Genomic DNA, 22,707 nt, shown 5'->3' with positions numbered 1-22,707 from the left:
GGTGACTGGGCACTAAACCAATCAAAATTCCTCTCTCTCTTTTTCTCTCTCCCTGTCTTTCTCTGTGCATATCCGCCCACACTATTACAAACTCTCTCTCTCACACACACACTCACACTCTGCAGCCAAGCACTCTCATTCTTGAGAAACTGTCAATCACCTCCATTGTTCTGCTGTGTAGGTCTTTAAGAGCAGGTGAGGAGCCTTTTGTTTTCAATCAGAGTAAACACACGCAACACTCCCTCACTCACCCGCTGTGGGAAGGCGTTCGGCCCCTGCCCCCACCTTTTCTCTTTAATACCCCCTGGGGCAATCCAAATAACATTCCACAGACCCACTGAGTGGATGAGTATGGGCAAAACGAGCGAAAAGAGAGCATTTTACAGAAAGCATTTTGTTTTAAAGCAATCTTTATATCACAAAATGATACTTCCAAAAATGTTATGTACAGATTATCGCGGGTTGTGCTATAAAAGAAACGTTTGTTATGTTAAACCAGAGACATAGACTTTATGATTTGGTCAGTGCTAAACTTTTCTTTGTCACTTTTCTTAAACATTCAGACTTGAATGTGAAACTGAACAGAAAATGAAAATTTTAGGGCATGACCATGACCGCTAAAATGAGTCAGTGTGATATATGGCACAGACTTCAGCTCTCACCTCAGGCAACTACGGCTGGACACAAAACACTGAAAATGGATTCTTTCTGCCAAAGGGGGGGGGGAATATAAAACAAACCTCCACCTGTTCAGAATGAGAGGTCAATCTATTTACAACCTTTTTAAGTATGCTGGGACTGGAGTTTGGTTGGTTTGTGGGGTTGTGGTGAGAAAGAAAACTATTTCACAGTATCCAGTGTTTTAATATGAAATTAAAATGAATGGATTTAATATTATAAGTTGGCTGAGAGGTGATCCCTGGGGTCATAACTGAAGAATGTGCAGCGTAAGGACAGCAATGCCTGAACGCCATATTTATACACTGAATATATACTTTCATATTGCGTATATGCGTCATTCACTGCAGAAACTGCTAACATCATTCAATATGTTTATTATACCCTGGGGGTCTTTTTTTTTTTTTTGAGAAAGTAGACAAGATAAAAAGTGTCTCTTCTTTTTACTTATTTTCTTTACTATTTACAGCCACCAGATAACTCAGACCTAAAGATCCAGAACAAAGAAAACCTGTGGACAACCACTTACTGACCCTTGGTAGTTCAATAGAAAACACATACACACAAGACACTGTTACAACAATGAGATAAGTGGCTTCTACTATGATTTTGCCAAGTTCAATGTAATCATTGCAACCATTCAGTGATACATATATAACTATGATGTTTCTTTCAGATTCTACCTGCAGGTAATAAAATGTCTCAGGTTACACATGTAACCATGGTTCCCTGAGAATAGGGAACTCACTGTGTCCCCTAGGGGTCGCTTTGGGGAAAGCCTCATAGCGCCCCCTGGGGGATGCAGCGAATTATCATTTTTACTTTCTTTTCCTGGTATTGCAACATGCCATACTTGTTTTGCATGTGATACTTTGCACTGTTTTCATAGTTTGTATATTTTACTATTCATCGGTTTCAGTCATGTGATTTTTCCACTCATACATCATATTTATGACCATCAGCGGGAAAAAGTAATGGCGGTGAAAACAAATACACATCACCACAGATACCAAAAAAGATATCTTGCAAAGAATTATTTTTTTTTCCAGTTAGAACAGACCCTATCAAATCTGATATTCACAGATATACACGCACCGGCCACTTTATTAAGTACACCTGTTCAACTACTTGTTAACACAAATATCTCATCAGCCAATCACATAGCAGCAACTCAATGCATTTAGCCATGTAGACGTTGTCATGACGATTTGCTGAGATACAAACTGAGCTTCAGAATGGGGAAGAAAGGTGATTTAAGTGACTTTGAACATTGCATGGTTGTTGGTCCCAGACAGTATTTCAGAAACTGCTGATCTACTGGGACTGATCTACTACTACACAACCATCTCTAGGTTTACAGAGAATGATCCGAAAAGAGAAAATATACAGTGAGCGGCAGTTCTGTAGGTGAAAATGCCATGTTGATGCCAGAGGTCAGAGGAGAATGGAAAGGTTCAAGCTGATAGGAAGGCAACAGTAACTCAAATAACCGTTACAATCTCTGAACCCACAACACGTCAAACCTTGAAGCAGATGGTCTACACAGCAGACGAAGACACAACGGTCACTCCTGTCAGCTAAAAACAGGAAATTGAGGCTACAATTCACAGGCTCCCCAAAATTGGACAATAGAGCATTGGAAAACCATTACCTGGTCTGATGAGTCTCCATTTCTGATCCGACATTCAGATAGTAGGGTCAGAATTTGTTGTAAAGTAACAATATAAAAACATGGATCCATCCTGCTTTGTAATAATGGTTAAGGCTCCTGCTGGTGGTGTAATGGTATGGGGCATATTTTCTCGGAACACTTTAGGCCCCTTAGTACCAACTGAGGATTGTTTAAATGCCACAGCCTACCTGAGTATTATTGATGACCATGTCTATCTCTTTATGACCACAGTGTACCCTCTTTCTGATGGCTACTTCCAGCAGGATAATGCGCCATGTCACAAAGCTCAAATCATCTTTTGTGAGTTCACTATACTCAAATGGCCTTCACAGTCACCAGATCTGAATCCAATAGAGCACCTTTGGGATGTGGTGGAAAGGGAGATTCGCATCATGGATGTGCAGCCAACAAATCTGTAGCAACTGCGTGATGCTATCATGTCATTATAGACCAAAATATCTGAGGAATGTTTCCAGCACCTTGTTGAATCTATGCGACAAAGAATTAAGGCAGTTTTGAAGGCAAAAGCACGTCCAACCCAGTACTAGCAAGCTATAATAAAGTGACTCAAACTTTTATTTGATTATAAATGCATGTCATTTTGAGTTGGCGTTTTATTAGCCTTCAATTTTCTGTAAAGAGTATTGTATAAGTGGCTATTATGGCAAACAAATGTTAGAAAATGAGATTTAGCCCAGGGCTGTCATTCATCTGTCATTCAACATTGTTTATGATGTTAAATACACCTATTTCCATTTTCCACACATCTACCTTATCTTTAAATCCGATACATTAGTGAACAAAGTCTGGGCTTCTGAAGCCGACAGTGTCACAACAAACAGTATCGACGGTGGTCTTCACCTGTTCTCGTAGTCTTTCTTGATGGCCCATGATGGCGGAGGCGTGGTGTGGGTACTTCTGCTTCAGATGTTCCAAAAAGGCCTCTCGTTTTTTGTCCATATCTGAGGGCTGCATGGCCAGGATCTCCCGTGAGCTGCGCGCTCCGCCCACAGTGTGTCTGCGTGGAGCCCCTGCCCGGGCAGATTTGGGTTCGCAGCGGAAACCAGGGCTGTTAGTGGAGACAACCTGCTGTTTACGGGTCAGGTGCTCTGCGTCTTCACTGGAAGTCACCTTTAGATTACCCTTCAGAGGCTCTGGGAGAAAAAAAGAGATGAAATGATACGATTAGCGAAATATATGAGAAAGTTTTAGTTTTTTTGTGGACCTCATTTTTACATATGGGTGTTACATAAATATGCACATGTATTTACACACACACACACACACACACACAGGCTAAATAAACTTTTACATATGGCAGACAGATGATTCTCAAGGAGTGTTGTCAGAACAGGACAGTGTGGTTTATTAAATAAAGCTGTCAGGTTGATCATCCCCAAGCTAAAGTTTCCAAAAACTGAAAGAAGCAAACATGTTCTAACAAAGCTAACTGCACAGCATGCTAGCACTGATTGTTTACTCATATCAAATGTGACACACACCCACAAGTCACGCACATTTTCAAATATCATTTGAAACAGTTAAATGTACTGTTTATAGAACACTTTCTTAGAGGTGAATAAAATTGAATGCTAAAGTAACACAAACACATTCAGTCGTGTTTAGCGTTTTTACAGAGTAATGGCCGCTAAAAGAATTGCAGAAGTGCAGAGGAGAAAAGACTGTGTCAGCAAAGCTACTGTTGGGAATGACCTGTCTCTCTGATGTATTGCCTTCTTTTGTGAAACTGGCACACAGATGTTTGTACCTAACATGGGCAATTTTTTCTTAATAATGAGTACTTACACTGATTTTGAGATATAGCCCCAAGAGATTAATTGTTATCTCTACAGGTGAGAAACATAGGCTAACTTTCAATCTCCAAAGTACTCCTGTTGTCAAGTCAAGTCACCATCATTTATATAGCGCTTTTAACAAAATAGATTGTTTTAAAGCAGCTTTACAGTGATAGGACATTAAAGTAACAGAGATTGTTTTGGCTTTACAGCAGCTCTAGAATAAAGTTATTGTCCAGCTATTCACTTCCGTTGCAAAGATCATTAGATATTAACTTACACGACACCGTTCTAACAGAAAACCCTTAATGCGCTCCGGCCCGCTCATTCGCACAACAACAGTGTTTGGGGGCTCGAGAACGCAAACCTTGAAATAGGTTCTGTTGTCTAAAAAAGCCCATCAAAAGTTGAATAAATATATATAATTGTCAAGTCAACTCAGCTTTGTTTATATACCGCTATATACAATAGAGATTGTTTCAAAGCAGCTTCAAGTTGATAATCGGGAAAATAATGATCGATGGTGCAAACAGAATTCAATTCTGCTTAAAGCAGCTCTAAAAAAAGACAATAGTGTCATTATTCACCTGAAGTCAGATTTGATTCAGTTCAATAACGGTGTAAAGTTAATAAAAAATCAAATTAGTTCAGTTCAGATAAGCTGCTCTCAGAAGACAATAGTGTCGCTATTCACTTCAAATCACTTCAATGTTGATTCAGTTCAGTTCAATAACAGCGTTGATTTGGCAAAATGAGTCAATTATGAAACAAAGTCAAATGAACTATAAAGCAGCTCTGCAGAAAAAGGTGGTGTCATCATCCAGCTCAATCCAGTTCAAGTTTTGTTCTCATTCAATAGTGTCAATGCAGTCAAATCAATAATATTACTGAATATTAAATGTAAGAGTGTAAGGCTGATAAGTCCTGAAGCCCATCCTCCTCCCCCGTACCCCTAGTGTCACAGGACAGCAATCTATCAAGTCTATTTATAACTGTTAAGCTACACACACACACACACACTTGTACACACAATCTCAAAGTAAGTCAACAAGAAAATCAAGAAATCCTGTTTCATTCAGCCAACATTCAACCCTGTTATTGCAACCTTGCTTTATCACGTCTACATTAGTGTCACGCAGCCCTTACCTTCCCCAGGCAAGTCTTTCCTATTCTCTTCTCCAAGTTCTGCCATGCTCTCCAATACAATGACCCTATAGACACTGAATTTGAGAGTCTGTCTGTAGAGAACAGCTGTTGGCCAGATTCCACAGCCTTTCACATGAGTGAAAGACGCTTTAGCAGTTTACTTTAATGGAGTCGGGATTACTCTCAGCACTCGTGATCAACTCTAGAAACTTGTCAATTGAAAACAGCCCGCTGCATTGCTGAGTGTGTGGGAGTGTGTGTGTGTGTGTGTGTGTGTGTCCTCATTCCCAGACCTAAAAAGGTGACGGTGACGTTAACGTTCCCATGCAAAGCTTAGCGAGGGGCCCTCGCCAACAGGTGCTAGATCCTTACTTCCTCTCTCCTTCTCTTAATTGCATTTTTATTATAATTTACTTTCTATATGTTAACCTTCTTGTCTATATTTTCTATATACTGCCACTTTTCAATAAAGTAAGAAAATAAGACAAGATTTTGTTGTTTTCCAACAACATGTCAGTGAAAGGAAGTGCTTAACCCATTAGAAAATGGTGTCAGGAAGTGAAACTAAATGTTCTATGACATCTTAGGCGTTTTTTGTGATCAGCTGAATATGGTTTAAAACCAATATTTGCATGATTGTGTAATTTTTATAAATAGACAATTAAAAATACAATTAAATAAAATATTTTTAATTCACAGGGTTGCAAGTAACAGGGTCACATGTTGAGCCTAAATTTTGTTATTAATCAGTACAAAATAATGTGGCAACAAATGCTATTTAATAGTTATTGAAAGACTTTAATTTATAAAATACTTCTTATAAATCATAGGGAAAAAAGGGTTTTAAATGTTTCCAAAAATAAATTTGGCAACAGGGTTGAAAAGTTACAGATAACAGATTTTGATTTGCTTAAAACCATTTAATTTTCATGCTATGATAATTTTATTATATGTTACAGTTTATCTAATATTTGTATTTTTTTTTTCTAAAGATAACTTGATTTGTACCCTTATTGGTTTAAAAGTGCAACAGTTGTGCTCTTATTCGTGATGTTTCCTGTTGCTGGCTATACAAGTCAAATACTACTGTTTTGAAGAGCATTTCTTTCCTGACACAGTGTGTCTAATGTGAAGTGATTGGGAGAACTGTAATCCTCCAACAGCTGAATGGGGGCGGCTGCTCCACAGCAAGTAGATTATTCAATGAAGGGTGTTTTAAAACGTTTCATATATCTTCTATAATCCTATTCAAGCCTGTCATTTTATCAAAAAGACAAGAATATTTGTGTCTCTGTGTGAACACATTCAGTGAGTAATTCATAAAAGTTCAGTCAGCTCAGACAGACAGATCTGAAAGCTAATGCATAACACATGGAAAGGAAATAAACTCTTGTACGCTCTTGTACGTCTTTTATTGTTGATTTTTGTTAGCTGACTATTCCTTATCAGGGTAGACCTTATGTTTTATTTGACAGACCTATGAGCAACAGAAGTACTGTTTGTTAAATAGGTTGTACTATTATTAAAATATACATATATATATATGAATGCAACAACATTTATGCAGGATGGCATTTGATCTTTATTTTCTGTCAACATAATTTAGATTTTAGTTGACATAATGTGTAATAATAAGACAGGGAGCTGTTTCCCCAGGTTATGTGTCAACCATGTTAGCATCATATTTTTCTCTTTATAAAGAAATTAACTTTTCCAATACTATTCTTTCAAAGGTGAACTAGTGTATAACAAAAGTTAAAGTGTATAGCGTATAGTGCACTACGTGCCATTTACCAAATGGTAGACGTGTGAACAAGTGACCAATTTTAGCCTCAGCTTCAGCGTCTATTAGGGGGAGGTACACTGTAGATTCTAGAGAGCATTTGATTGGACAGACAATCTGATGAGAAGCATGATGTCATCAAAATCATTGATCCATATTGGCGGAAGTGAGAGACTGTAAGTTTTGAATGCTTATATCTTCAAAATGCGAATTTAGTCATTGTTTTGGAGCACATAGATAACAGTAACATATTAATACTAAAAGCTAAAAACTTCAAATTTGATTTAATTGTGTTGTGACTTTAAACTTTAAATATACTGCTGTATAATTATATCTCACAATATATTAAAATAAACTAGATGATAAAGTTGAGTTTTGTTTTAAGGCCATTTATGTTTTTACATGTTACTTGCTAGCATGTTTTAGAATCTTGCTAGGCATTGTTAGCATGTAGCTAGTAAAGTGTTGATAGCATGCTTTAGTATGTTACTAACATGTTATAGGTGTAAAGTGACTTTTTACATTTAAAACGTTTGACAGTTGGAGTCTGGGCCCATTTTGAGCAAGGGGAATTTTGGCCTCTTGCTACTGAAGTCGGAGCAATTACGAAGAAAATACAAAATTTATATTCAGCTTGAGATGCTACAATAATCATAAATAACATATTCTAAATAGGTACCCGTTTCATAGAATATCTCTATATACAGTGCATGAAGTTAACCAAACTCTTCTAGTCATACTTCCATTTCAAACGCCAAAGCCAACCCATTAAATCTATTAAAATTGTCCAGCTATTATGCCCAAATACCCACCAACTGATCAAACCAGCCATAATAAATCCATAGAGCCAGCCATAATCAACATTAGCACCTCTCATGCCAAAGCACCAGTGACCTTCTGCAATATGTTGATTAAGCTCTTCCTAATCACACATATTCCCACTGCTTACTTTCCCCCAACCACAAGCCTAAACAGCACAATTCTCATCTCCCAAACCACACAGTCCTTCTCTTCCGATAAAAAAAACCTCACATTGAACAATGCTGAGGAAGTTTAACCACATCCCTCTCTCTTTCCCCTGTAAAAACACTCTTTATTTCTCTTCCAGTCTTCTTCACCTCCTGTAACTTGCAATTCCTGGTCACAGGACACAGTGGCCTGACATTCAGCTGTAACCCGAACAGGGCATGCGTCTTTAGGAGATGTGTGTGTATCCTGGTACGTTTGGGGTCAGTGGTGTAGGGTTGTGCTCAGTAATGGATTTATGGAGGAATGTGTATCTGTGCTCCCACTCATGAACTTTCATCTCCTCTTTTTAAAAACAATGTACATCTCTCTCCATCCACTCTCTCTCTTTCTGGTTGGACAGTGCTCTTTTGTGTGGCTGGGGATATTGCATTACTGCAGACAGTTACTGACTAAGGGATGATAGTGTCATTTAATAAGATAAATGAATCTTACACACAATTTTGCATCATACACACACACACACACAAAGCGAAATTCACATAATATGATCACCCTACTATTAATTTGTTCAAAAAGTAGGCTATGTTTAATAAGATAAAACCAAGCTAATGTTTACTTGTAAAATTGTAGTATTTTTTTTTTTTACTTATTTTTTTTTTTAAAGTGTAAACACTGACTGTCATCAAAACATTTGTTTGAGTATCCAACACAACTTAGCAACACTGCATCAACCAATGGCATTAGTTTGGGGCGGGGGTATCATGTTGACTGACCAATGGAAGACATGAGAGGTGATGAAAAACGTTTGGAAAAAATCATTATTTTTGCAATTCCAATTGGTGGTGCTAATCACACACGCACGCACGCACGCACGCACACACACACATACACACACATGCATGCACGCACGCACACACACACACTCTACTCTCTCTCTCTCTCTCTCGCTCAGATTATTTACTTTCTATACACCTCTAATTAAGTTCCTCCAAAACCCTGAGGCTTTCCGTGTGATGGATTCCAACTGCCAATCACTGTCAAATTTTAGGATGAGTGTCAGGTGTAGGGTGGCAAGAAGTACTGCTCATCTTCAGCATCTTCCTTTACTTGAATAATTGACTTTAATCGGATAATGATAGCATACAAAAATAAGATAATGTGATATGGGTGTGACTCTTCTCCACTGATCACAATGGCAGCATGTTCAGGTAATGAGACTGATAAACCCTTAAGACAATACAAAGAATTCACTGAGCCTTCAGGCGGAATCTGTTTTTATCTCCTTCATCAATTTGTTATCCAGATTAAATCTGACTCGCTCTGTTCCAGCAAGTTCTCATAGATGATCTCGTTCCCTCAGCCATTAGCAAGCCCAAGGCAGGAGAGGAGACACTGACAAATTCCTTGGGAAATCAACAGAACATTTTCAATTTTCACATGTACATTATATATATATATACACTCACCTAAAGGATTATTAGGAACACCATACTAATACTGTGTTTGACCCCCTTTCGCCTTCAGAACTGCCTTAATTCTACGTGGCATTGATTCAACAAGGTGCTGAAAGCATTCTTTAGAAATGTTGGCCCATATTGATAGGGATGCATCTTGTAGTTGATGGAGATTTGTGGGATGCACATCCAGGGCACGAAGCTCCCGTTCCACCACATCCCAAAGATGCTCTATTGGGTTGAGATCTGGTGACTGTGGGGGCCATTTTAGTACAGTGAACTCATTGTCATGTTCAAGAAACCAATTTGAAATTATTCGAGCTTTGTGACATGGTGCATTATCCTGCTGGAAGTAGCCATCAGAGGATGGGTACATGGTGGCCATAAAGGGATGGACATGGTCAGAAACAATGCTCAGGTAGGCCGTGGCATTTAAACAATGCCCAATTGGCACTAAGGGGCCTAAAGTGTGCCAAGAAAACATCCCCCACACCATTACACCACCACCAGCAGCCTGCACAGTGGTAACAAGGCATGATGGATCCATGTTCTCATTCTGTTTATGCCAAATTCTGACTCTACCATCTGAATGTCTCAACAGAAATCGAGACTCATCACACCAGGCAACATTTTTCCAATCTTCAACTGTCCAATTTTGGTGAGCTCTTGCAAATTGTAGCCTCTTTTTCCTATTTGTAGTGGAGATGAGTGGTACCCGGTGGGGTCTTCTGCTGTTGTAGCCCATCCGCCTCAAGGTTGTGCGTGTTGTGGCTTCACAAATGCTTTGCTGCATACCTCGGTTGTAACGAGTGGTTATTTCAGTCAAAGTTGCTCTTCTATCAGCTTGAATCAGTCGGCCCATTCTCCTCTGACCTCTAGCATCAACAAGGCATTTTCGCCCACAGGACTGCCGCATACTGGATGTCTTTACCTTTTCACACCATTCTTTGTAAACCCTAGAAATGGTTGTGCAGGAAAATCCCAGTTACTGAGCAGATTGTGAAATACTCAGACTGGCCCGTCTGGCACCAACAACCATGCCACGCTCAAAATTGCTTAAATCACCTTTCTTTCCCATTCTGACATTCAGTTTGGAGTTCAGGAGATTGTCTTGACCAGGACCACACCCCTAAATGCATTGAAGAAACTTCCATGTGATGTTGATTAGATAATTGCATTAATGAGAAATTGAACAGGTGTTCCTAATAATCCTTTAGGTGAGTGTATATATACACTCATACATACACACATACACATACATACACATTTACACTAATACTGCACGTACATATACATTCATACATACATACAGGCATGCATACATACATCCAATTAAAGTAGAGCTAGACTGATTTATTGGCTATTATTTTTCTATTTCCTTTAATATATCTAGCTATTTCAAAATGATCTGCCAATAAATCAATAAGTTAATTAGAATAAAAAATAATAATTTACTATTTCATGTTAATTTTTGTTCTTTTTCGTGATATTTTGAATAACTATTACATTCAGCAATTTTGGATTATTTGCTTGCTTTATATTGTATGTTGGCATTATAACCAGTTGACTACTATAGAGCAAAGTCTGAAGTAAAAGAGAGCAGATGTTTTTCCTGCTGAAAGTTTACGATCTGCAGACCTCTTCACATACACACACATTTATAGGCGTCTGTAAAACAGGTGTGGAGTAAAGAAAGTGTGTTCCTGCATGTGTGCAGGCGAGTGTCCTGATTTATTTAATAAGAGCCTTCTACTGTAAATAAAGAAGTTTGTGATGCTGTAATGGTGCTAGAACACAGCCTGGTGAAATGTTTGCCTCTCTCACAGGAAGAGTTCAGCTTTCAGCCTCCAGTGTCTGTTTACAGTGGAAGTGCTCTTTTGATAAGCAAGCAGAAGAGTATAACCGGATAACAGTGTCAGAGTTCAGCCAGAGTTATCAGATTATGGTCTTATTCATCCACTTTACTGTAATGCCCTTATATGTATAAGCCTAAAAATTTTAACTCTAAAAAGGGTACAAGAGATAAAAATGTCACCAAGAACATCTACGCTACCACTAAAAAGTTTGGGGTATCTATCTATCTATCTATCTATCTATCTATCTATCTATCTATCTATCTATCTATCTATCTATCTATCTATCTATCTATCTATCTATCTATCTATCTATCTATCTATCTATCTATCTATCTATCTATCTATCTATCTATCTATCTATCTATCTATCTATCTATCTATCTATCTATCTATCTATCTATCTTGTCCCTCTGTCTGTCTGTAATCGCAGTAATCAGTCTATATGGCATAATTCAGTGTTGTATGGGAAGTGGCCATAAGAGGGAACTCTATTGACTCAAAGTGTAGCGCACTAATAAAGTTTCTTGATACTACGAGAAGTGACAGTGTATTCGGAATAGTTTTTGTTCTAAATTATGATACACGGTTTATTGCATTGTGTAGTTTTAGGGTTTTGTTTCCATAAGTGCATTACATGACAGTTTGAGTGAGTTACTGCGCAGTTGGCCATGACTGACCCTTTCCCTTAATAAAGTGAATAAAGGAGCTCTGGGCTGTGTGTTTGTCTCCGTGTCAACGGTCGCCCTGCCAACAAAGAGACTTGCGGCACCATGAGGAGAGGAGATGAGGGAGACACACACACACACACACACACACACACACACACACACACACTAGTTGTGAGAATTGCATCTTGATTATATTTGGCAGAATGAATCCATGGATCATTCCTCGCACAGCTGGAGAAGAGACATCCCAAGGTGTGTGTGTGTGTGTGTGTGTGTGTGTGTGTGTGTGTGTGTGTGTTAGAGAGATACAGACAGAAAAAGAGAAGACAGGAGAAATGAAGAAGATAAAGTAGGAAGTGCTACATCATGGGTATACTGTAGAAAGCCGCCAAAGTCATTCTGTCTGTCTATCAGTTGAGAATTCACAGGAGTCTGTCCTGGCAGGGATACAGCTGTCTGTCTGACCAGAGATAGACAATAATGTACGGAATACGGTTGAGTGAACACAGAAACACACATCATCTTCATCACACACATCCACACATCACAGTCTAGTTTTTTTTCATTTTGTTCATGGGCTTTGCCAAATTACATTTTTTGTTTCAATAAAACAGTGCTGAAACGGCTTTATTAAAATGTGATTAGAATCCTTTCGCCGCTATAAAGCTAGATAAGCACCTTCAAATGTCAGTGCTCTTATTCAGACATGACTGCACCTCACCGTCTCACACTCTTCATTAAACTGGTACTGTCCCGCATGGCCACATCTCAATGTTTAGGTAAATGCTGGGGCCCTCAGAAGGTTCTTTATACAAACTGTACACGTTTACTATAGAATAATGTGCAGTATGCAATTTGTGGTAATTTGAACATACCAAACAATAATACAAATAAATAATTATAATGGTAAAAGGAATGGAATTTTAAAATAATGATGATGATTATAATTGATGATGTTATTATTATTAATGCATATTCTTCAGATGGGAAAAATAACACAATTTTACAATTACATTAAAATACATTAAAAAAGAGCAGTGAACATTCTTCAAAACATTTGCTTTGTGAGGATAGAAAGTCATACAGGTCATAAGTCATGGGGTGAGTAAGTGATGACCAATTTGGCCCATAGCACTACACCCGCTGTCACACCTTCATCACACCCCTGGCTCTAAAGTGACCTTTAAAGTATGTGCTCTTTCCTGGATAAACAGAAAGAACAAAGTATAAGGGAAGAAGTCTGCAGAATCTGAGAGCTATCGCAACATGACACAAAATGGAGGGGTAAAACAACGGGGGCAGACTCATGTGCTTTAAAACTTTATATAGTGTAGAAACACACATAAACACACAAATCCCACATCATCATTCATCTCAGAAATCAAGTTTTTAGTATGTCATTAACATCTGGCCAAATGAAAACATCTCAAAGTCTCCCTCTCATTTCCTCAATGTGTACACAAAGTCTTTCAAACTTTTGCAGATTACAGAAACTGTTTCCCACACAGAGCAGCACTACAGACCCCAACACACTGATTTCATCCAAGACAGTGGTCAGAAACCCTTAAAAACACTCCAAGAGAGAACATACCAGCTTTTAACAGTCGTGACTAATGACTGAGGAAAAAGAAATCAGAGAGAAAGTGAGCATGGCTTTATGTGACCACGCAAACACATTCCTGTATAGTCTGTACAAGTTATAAAAAAAAAAAAAAATGCATGGATGTCACAGTTCACATACTCAATATTCACCTGACAAACTTTTGATTGAAAAAATTTCTTGAAAATTGATATTTAAAGCAATGACACTGATACATTTTCTTAAAGGGATAGTTCACCCCAAAATTAAAATTGTCATAATTTATGTTCAACAGAAGTAAAAAAAACTCGAACTTCTTGAGGGTGAGTAAATGATGACAAAACGTTCATTTTTGGGCGAACTATCCCTTTAAGTGTTTAAATACTTTTTGAGGCCGCTGGACTTCTACATTCTCAATTATCTTGTTTCAACTCTGGCGCCCTCAAGTGTTTATAAGGTTTACAACAAGCACATGCATCTGGCAAAGCGATTTCTTTAGATGTCACATCAAAATGTCTTCCAGCTTTGCACAGACACTCATAAACTATTGAACTATCATAAACGGTTGAATAACACAATTGATGAGCAGTTTAAAAACTTTGATGTGTCTATTCCACAGCATTATGCAGAGAAAAAAATAACTATAATGGCAGAATTAGATTTATGTCCCGGCCAGAGGCAGATCAGGCTGGGAAAAACTGGTTTAGGGGACAAAATAACGCATTACAGAAAAAGGAAGGGAAGATACAAAATGGGAGGTAAGCAGTGAGGTTAGAAAGATGGGATGCAAGAAGGACGGAGGGCAAAGATACAAAACACTAATTTCTCTAATGGATGAAGGCTGCAGCAAATGATCTGATTCGCTGTCTATGACATCACCCCTGCTAGGCTGCCTCCCAGTTGGACGATGTCATCAGCACTGAGGCATGTCAGTGCTGTAATGCTGCAGGACCAGCTACACACTCATACACAAGAGCACAGGGCTAAAATACACTGTCTGTATGACACAAAAACATTTGAGGCCAGTCAAAGCTTGACGAATTAAGTCAAATTAGTGTTAGAGAATGATCAAGCGCTACAGGCTCAAGATCACTGTCCCCAATCCAGATTCCCGTCCTTTTTAACCCTGATCCAGTTTCTCACTATCCAGATTAAGTGTCCCGAAAGTCACAGGCAGAGAGCACTAGAGCAGACGCACATCATCTCTTAATGCCCATGTGATGCAAATCTGATTAACGTAAATGTCAACATCATCACAAGATTAGGAGTTATAAAACACACATTTACTACATTACAAAGCATCATTTTGTTTATGACATCAAACTGCATCTTCTCAGAATACAGATCAATTCATACAATTCATTCATACACACACAGATGCTTTGAATGGTCGCTGGCTGCCATTCAAGCTTAAAAAAATGACACATATCATTGATATAATTGAAAATAGTACATATCAATATACTCATACAAACAGACTGAAAATGAAGCTTTCATCACTGATAATGCTCTCTAGTTGAATTTGAGAAGCAGATCAGTTTGATTCGTGAATGAATCGTTCACAAGGACAGTTTTGTTAACTGGATCTACCATTTCAAAGGTCAAACTCAAAATAATGATTTATTTATATATATATAAATATAAAGGGCATCGCTACAGTAAATAGGAAGATTATCAGAGAATTAAAATAATTGTTCTATTTTAAGCCGAATTTACTCCAGTCTTCAGTGTCACATGATCTTTCAGAAATCATTCTAATATGCTTTTTTAATAGTCTTTCTTAACATTATAAATGCCTTTACAATTTAATGCATTCTTGCTGAATAAAATAATTAATTTCTTTAAAAAATATACTGATCCCAAACAAACATCCGAATGAATTGGGTGGGGAAAATGACTTGCAAGGCTTGTTTTTGTATGTGTCTGTGTTCATGGGGTGCGTGCTCCCAAAATTATCTGAGCCATTGGGTGTGTGTAATGGATGCCTATGTCTGATGTCACTTAATGAAGAACCACATCAGTCCAGCTAAGGAGAACTGTTTGAGTCTTTAAGTCAAAACTCACACGATCACAATCAAATCAAATTTCCCACAATACATCTAAACAAAACAACCCTGTTTCTATCAATCATTTTAAAACTAAATTTCATTATTGTACTACATGAGTGGTTTGTGCGACAAGGTCACATTGGTTGTTATTGGAAAACATGTTATTGTGACGGTTTGTTGTTTGGCCACTGTTGAATGCTAAGTTCGGAAGAGGAAGACGGGCGGTAAACTTTCATTTGTGGAGTGCTGGTGGAGTGCAGGAAAAACATCGGAGGAACAGGCAGGGTGGAGGAGTCATGTGTCCCGTCGCTACTTCTATTGTTTACATTTTCCTAAGGCTTTCCCTCTTCCTTCAATTCAAAGCACATTCAGAATATTGCATGACCTGTAGACAGAGATGTCGGAAGACCTGTGGACTCACCCAAACCCTGGAGCAAATCTCCAATTGAGCAAAAGTCAAAAGTGACATTTCCAGAAGAGATTTGAAGGGATAATAAATTCATGTGTGAAATGTTTTTGTGTTTTCCTCTATTTACTGCATAACAAAACAAACACTGCAAGCACTCTTTCTCTTTTAAAGCATCTGTTGTGCTCCCGCTGATCTGCACCATTGTGAATCTATAAAGCATTTGCTTCCATCCATTTTCAACTACTGATGAAGAATAACAGACAGAAAGGAGGAGAGGTGAAGATGCATTTCCACTCAACGCATGCGGCAGCTGCCAGGATAAGCTCTCAACGTGCAAAATGACAAGTGCAGCATGTGTAAAAGAATGGGGTGGACAAGGGAGAGGTGTGGGAAAGATGTTCTGCCTTATACTGAATCTTTTTCCCATCATCCCCCCTATCAGAGTCAAATCACAACACATTATAAAGCTCTACCTGAAAATCTGAAGAACAACAGATGGAAAAGGGAATGGTTTTAGTGTTAAGACCACAAAAGTGAGCTATGATTCTAGTGCTGGTTTGTGACTGGTTATTGCAACAATATAGTTTTATACTTGTTTTTGCTCTCCTGTTATTGTCAGGGTTACGCTTCTATTCTATTCTTTATATGCACCGCTCTTACTGGCCTACATTACATATATACACTTAGATTCCTTAGTTCCTTTGTCGTATATTGTTTGTTAATGTGATTGTGTAGTTGTTACTCCAATTCTACTGCGTGTTTACATTGCTTATTAAAAGACTGTTTCGTTTGACTCATTAACTTCGTGCACTTCCTTGAAACAACCACACAACGTTACAGTTATATCCAACATTCTCTAAATTATAGGTTACAATTGCAAATGAATAAGTTCTTAACGCATGGAACAATAGAAGAATCATTTTGGGTTCCACAAAAAAACAAATAATGCTGCAAAGAACAATTGTAGAAGCTTTATTTTTAAAGGCCCCCTGAAATCAAAATGTATTAAAAGTATTAATATGTTAGCCTTAAGGTTATGAATAAGCTGGCCTGTTCCAAAACAATGATAAAATTCGCATTTAGGAGATATAAGCATTAAAAACGTACAACTTCCGCTAATGGATCACGGATTATTACATCACTGCGGACTTCAGATTCTCATCACATCTTCTGTCCAATCAAATGCTCTCTAGAATCTAAAGCGTCCCGCAACCTATGCTATAAATACCACCTGGCCTAAGCGACCGTTGACGTGTCACAGAGCAATATGGTTTGGAGAAGTGTGTTCGGTTTCACAAATGCTCGATTTTTTTTCCATTTTCAAACTATACGTTTAAGAATGAAATGGCTAGAATTTATTCACACCTCTACTGAATCCAACGTATCATCAGCACTCGGATTCGCTTCCATGATGCTGTCAAGTATACGATTGAGGTAAACTAAATGCTATTGGCTATTTGAAAAGGGGAAGGAGCCATTCAATATGTCTCCCCTTAGCTTCCTGTTTCAGTGGAAATTATGTCAACGCATCATACAAAGCTGCGGGTTCCATTGAACTTCAGTGGGCCTTTAAGAGAAAGACTTAACACACAACAAACTTTAAAACTTTATCAAATTTATGCCCCGATATTAAAATCTTATAATTTGATAATATTGTATAGCCAATATCCAATACATACTATTTATAAAATAGCCTAAATATTATACAAAATACCAAGTAGTATGATTTTTCTGGTATTACAATTATCTATACTTTATTAAAGATATATATTTAAACATTAAAACGGTCATCTATCAATATTATATACAATAAATTCCATGCTATTTGTAACATATGTCCAAATAAATGAGCATGAACAATTAAATATTTAACATTCGCCAATATGTATATACGAAATGGATATATATTAGACCATAAATGAAAATACTAAGAACAAATATTTACAATAATAGAATTGGTCTAACCGACCAATATATCATGCATCCCTACATTTTCTTGGTCTGCCCATAACTCAAGTCTGTTATATTTCCAGAGGAGGAGGTTTAGGCACTGCATAAACAAACCCAAAGTGGCTTTCTTTATTCCACTTCATCTAGCTAGACTCACTTATCAGAACATATCAGAGGCTCTGGCACCAAAAGAGAGACCAGAGTTCATGATGACAATAAAGATACTTTAAAGTGAATTTGGATTCCTTCTCTGCACCGTCTCATAGTGATGTTACTGGCCAGATGCATTAATATATCCATGCATGTCAAGTTTCACCTAGTTCATTCAACTGCCTGCAAACATATTTACGGCCCAGACACATTCCAGTCGCATGAAAACGAAAAATCGTGTAACCACAGCCCAATAGGCCTTATGGAAAATCACATCCTTCCTAGCAGCCAGTAAGCTTTTTCCAGTGAAATTACCCTCAATGCAGACATCCAAAATGTATCTGTTGAATTAAGACCAATCCATGCAGTGCGATTTTGTACATTCGTGCTAACAGCTGATTATAAAGCGGAGAAAGATAAGGCGTCATTAGCATATGGTTAGAGCAGATAAATGAGGAAAAAAAGAACGAGAGACAGAGACAAAGTGAGATGACATAAAAGCGTGAAAAAAGGTCCTGACTAGCAGTTACAGGGATTTCATCCATTTTTATTAAGATTAGCCAAGTTTAATACCCAAAGACTCACTAAAGACCAAACATAATTAACCACTCAACACTTACACTCTCTCTCTCTCTCTCTCTCTCTCTCTCTCTCTCTCTCTCTCTCTCTCTCTCTCTCTCTCTCTCTCTCTCTCTCTCTCTCTCTCTCTCTCTCTCTCTCTCTCTCTCTCTCTCTCTCTCTCTCTCTCTCTAACACACACACACACACACACACACACACACACACACACACACACACACACGCTTATGTCCAGCTGGGATGAAAAGCACATGGCTGATGAATCTGTAATTATAAGATGAAAGTAGGGACACTCTTAGGGATTATGAATGTTCATAAACCCTCAGAAATTATGGAAAAACTGATTTTTTTTTTCTCATTCAGTGTGAGGAGACAGGGAATGATTTCAAGGACTTTTTGCTGGTATTCATGTAGGTGTTTAAATTTATAATATAATATAATATACTGTAATATAATAATAAAATTAACACTTTTATTCAGCAAGGATGCATTAAATTGAAAGTCACAGTAAAGCTGTGCTTTGCCATCATAGGTATAAAGTACATTTTACAATATATTAAAATAGAAAACAGTCATTTTAAATTGTAATAATATTTCACAATCTACATTTTTTACTGTATTTTTTTTAATCAAATAAACGCAGCCTCTTTTACGCGACTTCTTTCAAAAACATTCAGTTGCTACCAACATTTTCTTTTTTATGGATGGCTGCTATGCGGTTGCTAGGGTGTTCTGAGTGGTTGCTTACTCAAGTCAAAAGAGCTCATCCAGGTATGATATATAGCCTATACGTAGATAGCCTATACCATGGATGACTCCTTCAATGTACATCTATGGGATATTTCCACAAATCCATCATTTGCTATGCCAAACTCCAGTCCAATCACATAAAAGTTATAGCACACCTCTAACTCAGCAAGACGCATGTTTTGAGACATCATTCATATCCGTAGCACAAACGGTGCAGGGTGAGTTATGCACCAAAGTTTTTGTCAAAATCTGTCTTGGGCTACAGTGATACAGTTTGAGCCTCAGTGAAATATCCACTGCCTTTCTTTCAGGCTTGGTGCCATTTGTAGGTGACCTGCTCGATTGCCTCAGTGGTTCCCATGGCAATGGGGTGTCTGTGGGTTACAGGCTAATTTGAGGAAAATAGTATAGGCTTCCTCATGCATTTCTACCCGCGGGGATGTGATCGGTGTGGAGAGGAGGGCACATGGCTGGTTTCATATAGGTCTCAGAAGACTGTGGTTTGGTGCTTTAAAGAAAATGCTGACTGTATATTTCAATGTGTTAAGTCAGTGGTTTTCAAACTTTTTAATGCTTCGTATTATAAAGACAACTTGTTTCCTAAATTGAAAAAAAGTGAGGTTATTCATTTGTCATTGTACTAAAGCCAAAATGAATGTAACTGTATATTAGTATTATACATTGAATAGAAATTCAAATGTATTTGTATAGCATTTGTCATCATAACTTTATTAATAAAGCAACTACAGAAAATAGTGCCAAGCGAAAAAACTTTACTGCAGATGCCTCGGCAACATCTTCCAAGACACATTTTGAAAACTACTGTGTTTATTCAGCTATGACTAATCATTGCTTAAGATCCTTGATCACGTGTTGCCATTTTAATATTTGGTCTCTGGAATACTTGATTCTGATTGGCCAATGACAGTATTCTGCAGTCAAATATTTTTGCTAAACTGTATAATGACCATCCTAGGCAACCAATTTCCAACATAGCAGTGCTAGTTTCAGGTCTCTCGTATGACCCCACAGTCTCTCCTCTCACATAAAATATTAACTCGTTTCAATATTTAATTCCATGTATTTATTCAACTGCATTGCATCAGAATCCTAATCATTTATTTTCACATTTATTTTGCGATAATGTCCGGCCGTCTGTACATTATCCCATATGCGTTTTTGAAGATGCAAGATAACTAGCAACCGCAGTATTGTTTATATTTATGTGAGCTGTTAAACTGAACAAATACGCAGATAATAACCCCAGTCCCTCAGGATTTGCCTTTAAACTCTCGATATTCCATGTCGCAACAGGGAATTGCGTTTTATTTCACGGGATAATCAATCTCACAGCAAGCATACAGACAAACCATGGATGGCTGCTGTAAGATCGCCATTCTGGACCATTCAGATCATAAAAGAGCAAAAACAAAGACCATCCATTCATCCAACATTCCCTTCTTTATGTGGCAAACTATAAAAAAGGGCCTTAAAAACCCACACACAGGCCAAGCGAGTAAGCAGGTCAGGCTTATGTAAGTTGTGGGTTGCCTTTTTCCCCACCACACCATGAGGTAATAACAGTGGTGAGCTGTCACTTTACCGCCTTCGTCAAGTGAGAGAAAAACAGATCAGAATTTAGTTTGTAATATTTAAGTAGGCCTATGTAATATTTAAACTAAATTCAAGAGAGAGAAAAACAGTTAAAGAGAAATCAGAGTTAGTTTAAATATGTAATATTTTCAACAAAGTCTCAATGGAAAAACGTGATTACAGGGGCAGATTATCAATTAATAAAGACTTACTTTCATGGGATTCCTTCCAAAATACTATGTCATGACCTCAAAACAATTTTAGCATAGTAACTGATTTGCTAAAAGCGAAACTAAAAGCTTTTGACATTTGCATCACATAACCAGCTCCATATGAATGGCTTTTCTGACATAGTAAACTGGCTTGTGTAGCTCACCTGGTGGTACAGCATTGCACTTGCAATGCCAATCACACGAGTCATGACAAAAGAGCTCAAATACTTTTAGAAAAAATCTAAAATGCCATGGTTGCTTCAGCAAATGTGTTTTTATCTCACATTTGCTTTTGTTAACACTATCGGTTAGGTTTAGGGTTGGGTTTACTGTAGGTAGTAGGCTACATTATTTTCAAATGTAATAGAGCATTGACCTTTCCGAACGGGGTTAAAATAGTACTTATACAGAGACAGACAGAAGTTAAGTAGGACAAGCTATTTGTAGGTTGACTCTAATAATAAAAAGTATAAATAGATGCAGCACCAAAACATTGCTATTTGTTTGAGCATTCCAACCTGCCCAGCATATAGCAACAGTTTGACCAATTGGGTGGTTTTTGGGCGTGACTATCTTTTAATACAACCAATGAGGAGCGTTTGGAAAACCAGTGTGAAAACAATTAGTATTTTTGCAATTTTGTTTTGAGATGCTGGTGATACTGAAACTATATCTTTCGGCTTCAAGATCAGAGAGTTAAAAATATGGCTTTCTGAATAAAACATGGGGTGAAAAAAGTATATACACGGGAATACAATTTATGTATAGTTTTTATCTGAGGTAGAGCCTTCCTATTAAAATAGGAATTCAATTCTTGAAGCGCAACTTAATGGAGTACCTGATCACTATTGCAATCAGGCTAGCCTCTTCTATGGCCTGGTTTCACAGACATGGTTTAGATTAAACCAGGATTAGGCCTTAGTTCAATTAGGACATTTAGGTAGCTTTTTTAAATGTGCCTTAGAAAAAAAACTTGAGACAAAACAATGGCGCTGATAAATTAAAAAATTTGCCAGTGCAAGTTGATTTCAGTTAAAGGAGAACTCCGGCGCAAAATTAACCTTTGGTCTAATAAAACATTGGTACCTAGTCAACCATTCTCTGAGATTTGTTTTCATGATAATCGAATGTAAAGAGTTTTATCTCTAAAAACTGTTTAGCATATAACGCTAGTAATGGGGGCATTTAATAAGTAAAAAGAAATCGCTAGTTAATACCACTAACAAGGCTCAAAATAGCACTACACGAACACAGTAACATAATGAGGGTCCCTACATGCAAAACGAAGCATTGAGAACTTTGTAAGTGTACAGACCGTTTAATAAGAAGATAAAGATAAAGACAGTCCACTTCGTGTATACAGACAGGAGCCATCTTTGGAAAACAGTCTCGACTAATCAAACTACGAACGACGT

General features: G+C 37.7%; 1 protein-coding gene across 9 annotated transcripts in view; it reads right to left on the bottom strand.

Moving 5' to 3' along the window:
• The window catches only part of si:ch211-285f17.1 (sickle tail protein homolog), a 150,940-nt gene that overhangs the window by 65,294 nt on the left and 62,939 nt on the right, over nt 1-22,707 (bottom strand). For 8 of the 9 annotated variants that reach the window (XM_056254172.1, XM_056254168.1, XM_056254171.1 and 5 more), the window contains exon 2: nt 3,212-3,504. In XM_056254172.1, coding sequence (XP_056110147.1) covers nt 3,212-3,504 — 293 coding nt within the window. Of the gene's footprint in view, nt 1-3,211; nt 3,505-5,292; nt 5,533-22,707 lie in introns of those variants that run through there. The other variant, XM_056254173.1, reaches the window with a different exon arrangement.

Source organism: Rhinichthys klamathensis, unplaced genomic scaffold, assembly GCF_029890125.1.
Source record: "Rhinichthys klamathensis goyatoka isolate OS25496 unplaced genomic scaffold, OSU_Roscu_1.1 h1tg000110l_1, whole genome shotgun sequence".
Lineage (NCBI taxonomy): Eukaryota > Metazoa > Chordata > Actinopteri > Cypriniformes > Leuciscidae > Rhinichthys > Rhinichthys klamathensis.
This window is presented reverse-complemented; position numbering and strand designations above follow the sequence as displayed.